Source organism: Cyprinodon tularosa, unplaced genomic scaffold, assembly GCF_016077235.1.
Source record: "Cyprinodon tularosa strain WSP-4 unplaced genomic scaffold, ASM1607723v1 ctg307, whole genome shotgun sequence".
Taxonomy (NCBI): domain Eukaryota; kingdom Metazoa; phylum Chordata; class Actinopteri; order Cyprinodontiformes; family Cyprinodontidae; genus Cyprinodon; species Cyprinodon tularosa.
Genome location: NW_024039016.1, coordinates 1125422 through 1140225, shown reverse-complemented (window position 1 = coordinate 1140225; position 14804 = coordinate 1125422). Strand labels below are relative to the sequence as shown.

The following is a 14804-nucleotide window of genomic DNA, read 5'->3' as shown; positions in this document are numbered from 1 at the left end:
TAGACACCATTATTAAGATAATGAAGTTTGAATGCATTATCAGTTCTATTTTAAACACTGCTTCTGAGAATGCTTTGAGTGGCAGACTAATTTAATTAAATGTTAAAGGTTTCAGCCTTGTCCTCATTTAAGTTTTTAGGGAACATTTGACAATGTGGCAATTTAGAATTTTAACAATGTACAAAGAAGAGATGTTTTGACAGGAGAAGGGCTAAGCTACCCAAGTTTGTGTGCCTGTGTCTTCCTGGGAAAAAAGATCATTGGAAAATCCAAACTCTTCAGAAATTCTAGAGTTGTCTTCCGATCCTTCTTACCAGCTGGATGTGCCATGCATACTCCTGGAGAAAAGAGAACATAGTAAATCCTTATCAGGTTTCTAAGCCATCTGAACTGATATGACCTGCACAGCCCCTTGGAGGCTGGCTGCCATGTTGAACTGTGCATGGAATTCACATTGATGAAAACAAAAACCAGGAGTAGGGACAAACTGGAGTTTCGGCTGGTTCGGACATCTATGCTGAATAGGTCTAACTCAGTGCAGGGCATGCAAAACAGCTTTCTGTATTCCCCAAACAGATTCCAAAAAATGCTTTCAGAATGCTTTCTGCTCATAAATAACCTGCTGAAGTAAAGTCACAGTGAAATTCAGATAAAAATATTAATCCACTTTTTTAGATATATAGAATATATCGCTGTGATTTTTACATACACTATATGTGGCTCAACTTTCACTCGTGACTTAAAGTCAAGTGATATCATACATTTCATAAAGCTTCAGGTGCATTAATTAGATTAAGTGGAGTTGAGATTTATCTATACATTTTAATAATAATAAAAACAGACAAGCAATTTCATGGAAACCGTTTTATGTATTTGTTTTCATAACTGTCTCAGATTTACAATAGGTTCATACTTTTCTCAGCTGGTGTCAAAAAAAGCTACTGTAGTATGGTAGCTTCTTTTCACATAACCAGTGTTGCACAATTTAGCTGGTTTTAATTACATGCCACTCCATTTATGATTTATAGTGTTATTCCAACAGTTTAAATACTTGGACTTCAGCTACTTTTTTCTGCAGTGTCTGTGATATTAACATTTAGCTTGAAGCATTTTCAGGTGAGTAATTTGGTTAATTTACAGGGTATCATACACCTTGTTGCTTTTGAACAAAACTTAGGGTGGAACCTATGAAGTTATGATTTGGTCCTCCTTTTTTTCTCTAGTACAATTAACCCTTAATTTTTCCAAATGGCAGAGTTAAGTGATAGCTGCAGGGTTAGATTAAGTGTTGCATGCAGTGTTTTACAAATAATATTTTTGCACCTTTTGTGATGCTACAGATAGCTTAAATACCATGGAACACAATTTTCTTTATTAATGTAGATTTCCACTTTCTCATATTGCAGTAGGCAGTTTACACTGCAGCTTTTCATGTATCTCATGTTTTCAATCAGCACCATGGTTTTCAATTTGTAGTGATATTCAGATGGTTTGCTGGCCATTTCATCATCGACAAACCTTAAGCAATAAATATGCCTCTTGGTGTGATTACCCCCATTTGCCCTCTTCCTCTACTTGATGTGCAACCACCTTATCTTCAATGTCTGTGGAAATTTTCTAGTTTTATTTTAGCCAGTCCACTTGGTTTCATTAGGATGGAATGAAACACACATTTCCATATCACCATCTTGGCCAAAATAGATTCAGGGTTCATTATTGAATACAACTTTCCCCCTTTCCTCTCACCCACAGTCCATGACAGCTTATTTTCAACCCACAGTAAAACATTTTTTTCTTACTTTATGTAATAATGAATGATCTATTATGTCTATATCTTATTTCCTTTTTCCATATTTCTTACAATTTGCTCTTTAACTCTGATTCCGGCATCCATGCAGTTGCCTTTTTATTACTTCTGGTGTTCTCCACAAAATCCATTTTCTGCATAGATGGTCTAATGTGATTCTTTCTTCACCTGTCTTTTTTTTTTTCACCATTCAATGTTGTGATCTAAGGTTTCATTTGTCCCAAAGATTGCATGAGATTCATACTAAAATTATGCATAAGCCCAAAAATCAAAAGTAATTGTAAACAAGGGACATTTCAGCCTTGTCAAGTCATGTGAACCCACAAAAAACCCCCCCAAAAAAACCAAATTCATTGATGAATCCCACTTGTGCACACAAGTGTGTGCAGAAAGATGCACTTTATCTTTGGGCCTCAAAACGCCCACATTAGACCAAATGTGGTTCAGGCACAGCACTACATGAATGCCATTGTGTATATAATAAGCCAGCTGATGATTGATGTTATTTCATGGTTACCAAGACAACAATGGGGGAGAGAGCAAAAAAAACCCAGACAATTTAAATGGGGCTGAAATAGATGTGTTAGTGAGTGAAGGGTAGAGTCAGGTAAATATGTTTGCTGGCAAAGGTAATCACTAGATAAATAAAACAAAGTATTATAAATGTACAGAGTCTGAAATATGGACTGATCATATTAACAATGAAATCCAAGGCTGGAGTTAGAGTAGTAGCCTGTTGCCCTTTGGGTTTTGCAGCTTAATGGATAAATTCCCAGAAAGATTCTGTTTTAAAAGTTGTATCAAGCAGAAAGTTAATAAATTGCTGAATATGTTTAACACCTGTGAGGGAATAGAGAGCTGGCGTTTGTCTGAAAATGCTGGGTGGTTTACAACTTTTGAGATTAAAAACTGATTTTTTACAATGTTGCTTCACATCATGCTCCCTCCAATCAAACTTAAAATAACTGGCAAAATTGACTTCACTTCAGGCTGTATGAGAATCACCTTTCACTGGCCACACTCAGTAGCAACAGTTCCACAGTCTTTGTTGTTGCTGTGTTTTATTTTCTTTAACCACACTATTGATTATATTTTGCATTAAGTCCTTTACCTGTGCTATTTCAAGAGCCTTGTGTGCAGTTTTGTCATGATGAAGCTCTATGCCAATCTAAAGGGAATTTCCATTATCTTTCACTCAAAATTGACTTAAAAAAACATTTTCCCTAACATGATATTAGAAAATGCCATTGATTTCAAAAGTTACAATTTATTTTAAGGAAAGCATTCAAAATGCAACATTTTTGGAGTTTTGAGTCAAATCTTTGATTTAAGATAATTAAATTCAGATTTCCACAGTGAAACACCAGACTTTTGCCTTCTGTCCAACTCTTTCAGTACTTGAAGCTATTTTTCAATCTTCATTATCGGACCACCACAGGAAAAAAGGTAATAACTTGATAATACCTAGCATGGAAAATGTACTGTTAATCAGTGTTGAAAATTATTCTGCAGATTCTGTTGAGGGGGGAGGAGGGATAATGGAGATAATAGAATATACATGAACTGTTAATGTGAAGATACTGAGAGCCAGATTTAGTGGCAATTATTAAACTGAAAGCGGCACAAATCCAGCACATTAAATAGCTCCTTCTCTTTGATGCATCCAAAACAATTTCTTGCCTGAGTACCCCTACATGCTTGTTCTGCAATCTGATTAAGATGACTCTTGGTCAGAAGTGAGACAGAGTATGGTTTTTGCCTGCTTTTTTTACTCCTCCTCTCTCTTTCCTTTTTTCTGTCAAGCTTCCTTTTCTCATGGACTTAACTAAAATCATCAGAAAAAAGTAATTTGGAAATTAATATCTACACGTATGTGGTAAATTCCATTATCCAATTTTGTTCTATTTAAACAGCCTCTTAAAATGCAGAATAAACCATTACAATAGCTCCTTTATTCAACTGATAGTATGAGGAAAAATAAGAATTTAATTAAATAAAGCGTTTCTATTGTTTTTATTGTTTTCTTTTTAGTGCACGTTTACAACAGAACTGGTTTAACAGGTGTAAGGAAAGGTCATCATAGAGGACTTGTTAATAAAGCCTCTGGATGAGGAGTATCAGTGTAGATGTGGTTTCTTTAGAAAACTATTTTTCCACTTAGGACCCTCTAGCTGGAACTTCCTACATAGAATTTTGATATAGATGAAGAACAAGAACAGGAGAAGGGGAAAAGGATGAGGGTGATGGGATCATGAGCAGAGGGAAAGATGAGGTGAGATAATGGATCTGGATTATATAATGGAGGGTGGGGTTGGGACTGTATTACAGTACTGTAAAGCAAAAGAGTTAGCTGAAAAGCTTTCCCAATAGAAAGACGGCCCGGAAACAGGTGTTTTCAAAGACAAAACAAGTAGTTAAAATATTAAAATACACGCTGAATATGTTAAAACAGTTTTATTTCATTTCATGCGATAATCCTATGTAAATTAGAAGGGGTGGTGGTGGTGGTGGTGGTGGTGGTGGGGGGGGGGGGGGGATGGGGGGCTTAGGGGGGGGGATAAATGGGAAAATAAGTTCAATTCAGTTTATTTATATAGCGCCAATTCACAACAAATGTCATCTCAAGGCACTTTACAGTTCACCAGATCACCAGACATCAAGAATTATATTGCTGACTGTGATTATGGAATTGGCCAGTAGGTGTTTTCATGTGTCAGTGGTAGATTGCATGACCAAGCCGAGGTTGGTAGGTGCGGAAAAGCTAATTATCATGATTAATTTGCTGGCATAAACCGGTGGAGAAGATCTGGCTGATTATAACTTACCTAGAGCAGGAATACCAAGAGGATCCCAACAAATGAAAGAGGACATGAAAGACCTAAAACAATAAAAAATTGGGACAAAAAAGCTTCAAGAATAAACTAAAAAGCACAAAAAAAATAGTTATGGAAATACCAAAATTCCTATTATAAAGAGCTAAGACCTAACAAGGTTAAAAAATACAACCGGAAGCAAAGAGCTAAAAAAATAAGCTAAAAAGAAACACTTATTGTTAGGATAATTATCATCGATGATGTGTGAGTTCATTACACCCTAATATTACAGGCCTGTTGCGTGATGTTTTCCCCAGTAGTTTATCTAATTTAGCCGGGCATACACTGTGCGATTTTCCGGGCGATTTTCCAGTCGTGCAAGAATCTTTCGATCGGGCCGACTTTCAGCCTGATCCCGTCGTGAGTCGTGTAGTGTACAGGGGGTTTCGAGGGGCGATCGGCCTCTCACGACCACCTCCCGATCAGGAATCGTGAGGACAGGAGAAAATCAAACATGGAGCTCTGTCTGTAAAATTAACAGACCGTAGTAGCCACCTTTGCTAAGCCATGTCTTTGTCCAAATATGTTTTCTTTTTTAGGGCTTTCAGCAAACAAAACACAAATTGCCAAGGTAGTGTGTTTGACCCTAGTGAGCTTCATATTCCCCGTCTATTTGTTTGGCTTCAGGATAGACGAATCAGAGCATCTCCATCTCACTGCGGAGCTGAGTCTGCAGTACAGTGTGAGCAGGTAGATCGCATCACAGCATGACTAAACCTGTGGTTTAGTTGTAGAGTGTGAGCTGTAGCTGTGTGCAATGATTGAAAAAAATCGCACAGTGTACGCCCGGCTTTAGGCCAATTCCTCAGTCCGGCTATATACAGTTATAATCTTCATTCTCTACGTGGCAGAGAGAGAGAGCGATGTCCTTCAGCTTATTTTGATAAGGCTAGAGCCATGGGTTTCTCCTCATCTGGAAACGGGTATGACGTAATGATGTGGCAGACTAGAGTTTTATAAAATCCTTCTTTAACTGTTAATCGTGGCTACTTCCCGAGAAGTGAGCCCGGTTGGTAAGCAGCTGCCTTCTGTAACCCTATGCAACTTCTCTAATCTTAGTAATTTTATAATTTCTATCAAAATCTGTTGTCATGTCTCATGGTTATTTAATACATATAAGTTATGAAGTGTTATTTAAAGAATTTGTCCCGATTGATCTCTTTTCAGGAATGAACCAGAGAGAGAAAGCTTCAAGGTGTGGACACAGAGATTTCCTTTAACATTATAGACTGCAATTGACTAAGAGGACACTGGAAGAAAACCAATTAATGCAATTAACAACTAATTATTGCAAGTGAAAAGATTTTCCTTTAGTTATACATCAGGATTTCAACACAAAACAGGTTTGTGAAAACACCTATGAGCTGTACCTTTTGAGTTTTTTCAGATAAAAAAAAGGTTTATTAGGCCTTAACTTAGCTCCTTATTTCCTTGCATCACGATCTGTGTCTTCCCTGTTTAATGGAAAACCTTTTTATAGACAATTAGTTCAGATTAAAATTAGAAATAAAAAAAACTCAACATATTTATTCGATGTACATGAGAAACCTAAACAAAAATATTTATTTGAACTGAAAATTCTAAATGGAGGCATCTGATACATTAAAGACAGAAATGTTTAACCTAATTTAAATGTTTCCTGTAAAAACAGCTTAAATGTCACATTTATTTTTCCAATACTGATACTATTGGCTCTGATCCAGTGACAGTGTTGTATTTAACTCCCACACACATATGTACAATTCCGACTTTCTCATCATGTCTTTTTCCTACACTCGTAGCTACACAGAACTGCAGTCAGATACTATATACTTTCTATTTTAGTGATCATAATTATTTGATGATGGAGCTTCTAGTTTCTCAACTCCCCCTTTGTACACACAATCTAGCCGTGAATAATTTAGCACCAGAAGCTAAAAAGATGGGTCCCTTAAAACAGCAGGTACACTCAGATTCTGCAGGCAGGACACTGAGCCTTTTCCATCCTAACTTTAACATCCACCCACTCCTTACACAAAGCTTTTCAGCAGGATTCTTTAGCACAGAGCTGGAAATCAATCCAATATTTTAATCCATCAATCCACATGATCACCTCAGCCTAAGGCAACGCGGTGTCAAGCTAATGCTATTCCACCTGAGAAGGGTATCGAAGATGGACTGACGCTTTCTCTGCATCTTATGCTCAGTCATCAACTATGGAGGAATTCCAAAGAAAACTGAACCAGCACTATGAATCCACCAAGCCCAGGAAGGCGAGTTATTTATGGAGCAACCTTCATTTAGCTTTAAAGGTTTGACGTGCTGAATCCGTCAGAGTTTAGAACGGCTTAACTGAATGTTGTTTTTCTTTCTAACAGTAATTGTTAAATAGATAAAAAAAATATCTGTGGGAATTACTAGACATTATAACATGAAATTAAATTGTTTGTGTTTGATTTTTTTTTCAAATGCTCATTGAAACAGAGAGAAAAAAAGAGCTTAGTTTTGTGTCCATGCCCAGACTCCCACTCTGCCTTTAAAGACCAAACAGCTTTCTTTTTTTCTTTTTTTTTACTTGCATATCTTCTATTCTATTTTAAGCCCTCCTCTTGCTGCATGATTTTATAATGAAAAAGCTGCTGAGCATTGGAGCATTACATCTCTTATTGCCTAAACTGCAGGTTAGGTTTAAGCTGGCATCATCCTACAGTGGTCGGGTGCTGAAGCACGTGTATGAGGATGGTCAGGAGCTGGAGAGTCCAGAGGAAAAATACCCTCACAGCTTCATCCACCGTAAAATCCCACCTAGCCACCTTGAGATGGAACAGTTTGGCAGCTTTGAGGAGTCTCATAGAAAGGAACAAGGTAGGTTTATATGAGTGCAACATACATTTATGTAATATATATCTATCTATCTTTATATATATATATATATATATATATATATATATATATATATATATATATATATATATATATATATATATATATAGATGAAATCCTTTATTGTCCCACAATGGGGAATTAACCTCTGTGTTTAACGCATTCCCTTGGGGAGCAGTGGGCTGCCATTGTTGGCCCCTGGAGAGCAGTCTGGGGTTAAGGGTCTTGCTCAGGGACCCACAGTGGCAGTGGCAGTACGTGTGTGTGTGTGTGCCATTTAATGCACACACACATATACACACACACATACGCATGTAATTTTATTTGTCTGCAGCATGTAAAAACTTAACACAGTCAGATGAGTCTTGATTTCAGCTTGAAATCCATCATTATCCATCCTGCTTGGTGTCAACCATTCAGGCTGGTGGTGGAGGGGTAATGGAGTGGAGGGTTGTTTTTGTTTTCATGGTGCACTTTAGGCCACTTAGTATCAATTAAACATTGTTTAAATGTAGTAGCGAACAAGAGTATTGTTGCATACCATGATCACCTCAGGGTCAATTTGGCTTCTGTATAGAGATCTTTATCTATTAAATAGAATTTTTGTGACACAAAATGCAGCATCAAACAAATTTCCCAGAGGACATGTCAAAGTTTTTAGTGGAGAACCTGGAATTGCTCATAGCTTTAATGATCAAGAGACAGAAGTAGCATATCCTTTAAGGCAAAAATAAATGTACAAATAAACCACATCAGAAGAGAATGGTTCCAGTGATTCCATCTTCAAACACAAATGATTCATAAGAAAATAGACTTCCAGAGAAGGAGATATTACAAAGATTGTGCTACCCAGTATGCCACTGAGCAGCCCACACATAAACGTATAATCCAAAAAAATCCAACGATAAAGAAGTTATTAAATTTAACTACATGTATTGAAAATGGACCTCATTCAAACTCAAGTTGTTATACCATTGATAAATATGTGTACATCTACAGAACTCAGGCCAGTTCCATTTAGCCTGGAAATGAACCAACAAATGGCAAAAGTTGATTGGATCAGGTTACTAATTTACCACCATATGGTAGATGCATGTGGGAAAGTACATGAACAACAGAAACAACAGAAAGATACCTTTAGCTAAGCTTTGCTTAACTTAAGAGGTTATATGCTATGATTAACAAATATTTTGATATATCAATCTAAGAAAAAGTAAACTTACAGTAGTCAATAGCAACAACACCTCTGCTAGTGAAAGCATCTAGGAGAGAGCAACAGATATGCAGTTCAGCTATTTACTCGTAATATTATTTTAAGATAAAATAGAGTACATTTAGTGGGTGGCACGGTGCATCCCTAAAACATGGATTTTAATGGGTCAGTAAAGAGAAGTTGAAATGAGAGAAATTTTGTCTCCTCTTCATGTTTAAATGACACAGTCTAAGTAGTTGTTTTTTTTATTTTATTTATTGACACAAAATTATGTTAAGAAAAATCCAACTACACTCAATTTTAACAAAGGGGATGAAGTAGTGAGTAGTAGTATGAGCTGAGATTGAAGAATTCCTTTCTAGTTCTTTATTTTCATGCTAGCATTTAAATACTGCATTAGTCAAGACCTGATTTTTGATTTAATCAGTTTAATGACTAGGAACTTAAAATTTGTGTTACAGATACAGTATTTGACTTACTCTGAAACATGTAGCGCAATGTCTTTATCCGTGCTGAAACATATTTCATTTTTGTTTTATGTGTTTTTTGTTACCCAGGTTTCTATCCCACAACGGGACTCATTGCCCAAAGAATAAATGTATACCGAGGGCTGAGAAACTACAAGCCTGCAGGTGGTCAGACAGAAGAAACAGAGGGTGACAGCAAGGTAATAAAGCTTATTTGTGATGAGACAATGGAAGATAAATGTCTTGCTTACATTGTTGAGTTTATCTGCCTGAAAGTCTAAAATGTGAGGAACTTCTTGATTAATTAATCCTTGTACTAATTCATCAGGACAGATTTGTTATTAGCTTAAACATAAACGTTCTTTAAGTAGTTTTAAGCTCTCTAATTATTGTCAAATAAACTCAGATTCTGTTGCTGTAGAAAAGGAACAAATAAGCAAAATTAATACAGGTAATTTCATGTAGATAAAACTGAATTTGAACCTGGAGCTTTAAAAAAGGTTTTGTGAGATATACAAACACCAAGTGGTGCACACGTTCCCCACAATTCCAAATTCAGTTTAGTTAGATGTCTTTGTTAGCTTTGTGTATAAACTAGGCAAACCTTTGCCCAAGCTTTCTTTGCAAAACAGTCAAGATGTCAAGTTGTGCCACAGTTGGCAATGTGGCAATAAGAATAATTGTCTTGATGCCAAAAAGAGCCCAACAGATTTTACTTTCACAAGTGGAGCAGTACGGCTATCGCCTTAGTGTTCCGCTTGATTTATGCATATAACTTGCTTTATTATAATTATGCAGGGAGTTTTACAGATTATATGGACAAGAAAGGAAAAACAGAAAAAAAGGAGAAAAGATTAAAGACAGAGGAGATAAAAGGGAGACAATGATAAAACATTTTCAGTCTGCTTCATCACCTGCAAAGAGATGTAAAAAGAACAGCACAACCAATGGATATAGTATAAGAGATACAAGAAAGTAAGACCTAGATACTATCGCTGAAGTATAAGTACCGGTAGTATTATTTAATCTGACATGTATTCTGTGTTACCTGAAGATAAATACCACAGGTGCCACAGATTCTTGATTAAACTTAGATCTATACCTTGTTTGATATGCTCTGAAACAAAAATATACTACTTCTAATCCATTTTATTGTAAAATTAAACCCAATCGTTGTCCTGGCAGATTTAGGCTTACAGTTATCTTTAAATTTCACTGTTTAAATGCATTTAATGTATATAAGAAACAAACTTTGTCTTTGTCAGAATATAGTATTAGATATAAATTTCCCAGGAATAGGATATTGAGCTTATGCAAGTTGAGAAGTGGCATATGCTGTTTGAATAGTGTTGTATACAAGTTGAAAAATGGCTTATGCCAGTTTAGAAGGGGCATATGTCAGTTGAGAAGTGGCAAAAAATAAAATTTTCACATTAAAAAGCCATTTTTGTTAGACAGAACATAGCTACTTTATTTAGTCATGTGCCCAAAATCCTTTCAAAAGATAAAAAAAAAAAATTAAAAATCAAAAGTGGCTGTGTTCCCAGCTTTTTATTATGGAAAAGCTAAACGCTTAGCAGATCACTTACGATCCCCTGCATACTGATAAAATTATAGAATGGTAGAGTTTGTATGAAGATTTACTGTTTTCTCAAACACAAACACACATTTGCAAACACATATATATTAATATTTATTTAGCATAACTGCAAAAATGAATTATCAATAAAACCACATTATGACATTTAGCGCACATGTAGGACCTTTGGTAAAAACTGGCATATGCCATTACAAAATGGCATATGGCATTATTTATTGGAATATGCATATTTTCAAAAGGAATATACATATTATCAACTGGGATATACCACTTTTCATTTGTAATATGCTACATCTCAAGTAGCATATGCCATTATTTAAATGTGGCATGCCAGATGCTACTTTAAGCTCTAGGTACTATTGTTAAATTGGTTGTGATCTAAATGTGAAAAGCTGAACTAACTCATTAGCTAATCAGTTTAGAGCATTACATATTTACAATGCGATGACTGGCAATAGGCATTCCATGCTATATTTCCTTTTGTCTTTTTCAAGATGAAGTGGAAAATTTAAATGATATTTATTTAGTGAGATTTTGTTGACAAGTGCTCATAAAACTTGTATTCGGCACACTCATTTCCTTCTTATCCCTGATTGTTTATTCCCAGTGAAACCATATAATGTGCTTAGAATACTGGATAAATACATTGTTTTAAATATATTAGGATCCAGCATGTTCTCAATATTAAAGATCAAAAGTTTCCTCTAAAAATCTAATTATACTGTAGTAAGGCTTTGGAATAGAGGATTAGCTGTTTTTCAATTTACCAAAGCCTCAGTAGTAGAGCTTCGGCTGAAAAGCATGTTATGTTTTCAACAAAGGTGTTACTCTCTGGTTGTTTTTTCTGACTCTAAAATCTCCTGCAACACAATAAGTTAAGTACAACAAAAGGTAGGGGAAAGATATGGGCAACCAATAACATGATTGGCAATACTTATTATGCCTGTTGGGAGCATTAAACTTTATAAGTTCTAACAGAGGCTAGGAGAATGAATCCACAATAGTGCACCTGTCTCACCAAAGGTTCTCCAGTGCTATAACCATTCATGCATGGGGTGGGAGACATTATCCAACAGGGATGTTATTTTTGATACAGTCCGTCTCCTACTACTTGCACTATATCCAGAGTCCATCCTGGGAGAGCAGCACCGTCATCACTTATTAGCTTATTCAACCCCTTCCTTCCAGGTATACATAGATGTATATAAACTGAAGAATTTTAAGGAAGCCGTTTTGCAAGTAGAACGTTTTTTTGGTCATTCTTAAGGGAAAGGAAAGAAAGGTCTAGCCTATTCTTTTCCCTTTAAAATGTCATAATAGAGTTATTTGTCTATATAGTTTAAATTCATTCATGGTAAAAAAAAAAAAAAAAAAATTGACATTTCTTCAGTCCTCAGTTTTGGACTTTGGCAAAATTATCATCTACACCAGCAATCTACGCATAATACGAGCACCACCGAAGAAGCCTGACATGATACGGCAGCACTCTGTCCCTCCGCTGGACTTGGAGGGATGTCCAAAGGCCATGGACAGGGGAAGCCGGAGGAGGAAAAAAACTGTTCAGGAAGAGGAGAGCGGGGAAAAGGAGGAGAAGGGGATTAGCAACACAGATACCAAGGTAATAATGCATGGCCAAAATATTCTCAATGGTGTGGTTGGGTTATTTTTTATCACCTCATTTCTGTATCTTGCTATTTTTCTTTTCACTTGTCCATCTTCACCTTCTTTTCAATTGTAACTTCATTCTAAGTTTTAAAAAGCTAGTCGTTTACTGTTTTTCTGTCCTACAACATTTCTGCAAGGTTTATCACATCTTTCCAAGTCAGATTATCCTACAACAACTATTTTAGCTGTCCTCAAGTATTTTCACTTCTTTTTTTTAAGGGCCCTCCTGCTGCAATAACCGCTAACCAATTGTCTCAGTGCTATCTATCTAGTGTGAAAAGATACTGATGAGTCCACAGTTTTCCTCTGCCCTTGCCGCATCTGCTTGCCACTTACAAACCAGCAAGGAGACCTAACTTCCTATTACTCCCTCCTACTCTGGGTAGATCACTGCTCCTTTTCTCATCTCCTGTTATTGTCACATGTCTTCTGTATCTGAAAGAATGTTCATATTGTCCTTTAGTTATTTTGTTCAGATTGATTGATTAGAAATTGTAGTTATTGTGAATAATACAATTATGTTGATAGTGAGTATATGATATTTAGTAACAATATAGGTGCAGATTCATGAGGTTACAGTCGTAATTATCTTGGCACACACCTATTTAATACAGACACTGTTTAAAATTGTGGTTTAAATATCATCCTAATAAGTCATTAAGTTTGTTTTGGATTCCCTGAAGGGAGGTCACTGCTGGTTAAAAAGGTAGTAATTATGAACTGGCCTTGGGTTCGGGATTTTCTATTTTAAAACAGCTGTAACAATTTAAACTATAAAACTGCATCATTTCATGGAGTAGAGAGACATGTGCCAAACAATGAACCGAATTCAAATAAGTAATCAAGCAGGACCATAGCACCAGGTTCTGTGATAAGACCACATGAAAAGATTATATGCAGGTAAAGACTTTGCCCTGTCTTTGAACTTTCAAGAATGTTTTTGTATTACTGTATTCCATCCATTCAACCTCTTCTTCTCCTTTTTCACCCTTTGCCTCACCTCACAGTTGATTTCTTCCATCTCCTGTTTTCTCGACTTAATGTGTTTGCTCTGTCTCCAGGAGGCCGACAGCTGCCAGCATTGTGGCGGTTCAGGCTGCGCTCCGTGCTCCCTCTGTCATGGCAGCAAGCTGTCCATGCTAGCAAACCGCTTCAATGAGTCCATCAGCGATCTTCGTTGCCAAGCCTGCTACCCCCATGGATTGGAGAGGTGCCAGTCTTGCTCTAGCAAATAGCACCATTTGGCTGGCAACCATGTCTGGCAGTGTGAGTGCAGCCCTGAGTGTGTGATCGACGTGCTATCGCCTTGTCAGAACTGCCTCAGCTGCAGTACTGCTTTAATCCAAAATGTTCTTGGTGGGATGTTTCAGAGCTCTACTAGGAGATATAGCCATTAGAAGTCGAATAGGGAATAGTGACTGTTCTGGAGGCACAAAATCATGAAATAACAATTACTGTGTGCAGTGAATGTTGCATGAGATAACACAAACACATAATCCTTTTTTCTTTTTTTGTTTTCCTTTTTTTTTGCATTGGTGCACCTCATCCCCATAAAACATTATTCGACAACCTTGTTACAATTTTAATTAAAATGACAAATCTGTGGAGGTTAAATGTTCTTATCGAGAAAGTTGCTCTTTTCAAATTTTTTTCCCAGTTTATTATATGGAGAGAACATGACCTTTATCATGTCAAAATGATGTATTTTTCAGCACTAATTGCTGTTTATTTTTTATCAGCCGAAAAGAAAACAGATGACATAAAAATATGGAAACTGTGAGAAACATGTTAAGATCAACCAATTGTATAACGAGACTTACTGTAGTCACAAAACCTTTTAAAACCATCTTTAAATAAAGAGTTCATAAATGTTCTACATCCTAAATTGTTTCCAAACTACAGCATCAATCCTTTGTACATACTAGCTGAGAATCAAAGTGGGAGACATATTGAATAAATCACAACAGCTGAGCCAGTTCAGGGCAGACAAAAAGTAAAGCTGACATCAACTCCCCAGCCCCACCCCCAGTTTGCTTCATAGGTTTATGACATGAGTTTCTAAAATTAAAATTGGTGACGTTTATAGGATCTGACAACACACAGCAAAGTCATAACTTAGTAGTTAGTGGTAATGTAGTAAACAAACACTAATAATTAAATGTCACTTGTTCGGGTAATGTGTACTTGGAGAAATATCACGCAAAATATAATTTTAAAATACAAGTGTTCTTAGGTAATTGTAAGCAACGCCAGTTATGTTTTCTTTCCACTGAGTCTGCTTTGAACTGCTATTTAATGCACAACTAAGACAAAGTAT

The 14804-nt window shown here is 36.3% G+C and overlaps 1 protein-coding gene across 3 annotated transcripts; it reads left to right on the top strand.

Moving 5' to 3' along the window:
* The first annotated feature begins 6608 nt into the window (after nt 1–6608).
* LOC119787965 (glutaredoxin domain-containing cysteine-rich protein 2) lies at nt 6609–14522 on the top strand. 3 transcript variants are annotated; one of them, XM_038292065.1, is made up of 5 exons: nt 6609–6932; nt 7346–7524; nt 9313–9422; nt 12213–12440; nt 13549–14522. In XM_038292065.1, the coding sequence occupies exons 1-5, from the start codon at nt 6910–6912 to the stop codon at nt 13720–13722; spliced, it is 714 nt and encodes a 237-aa protein (XP_038147993.1). In that variant the 5' UTR covers nt 6609–6909; the 3' UTR covers nt 13723–14522. The 3 variants fall into 3 exon arrangements, with proteins under 3 accessions (XP_038147993.1, XP_038147992.1, XP_038147991.1); XM_038292064.1 differs by having other exon boundaries at nt 7341–7524; XM_038292063.1 differs by having other exon boundaries at nt 6609–6971; nt 7341–7524.
* The last annotated feature ends 282 nt before the right edge of the window (nt 14523–14804 follow it).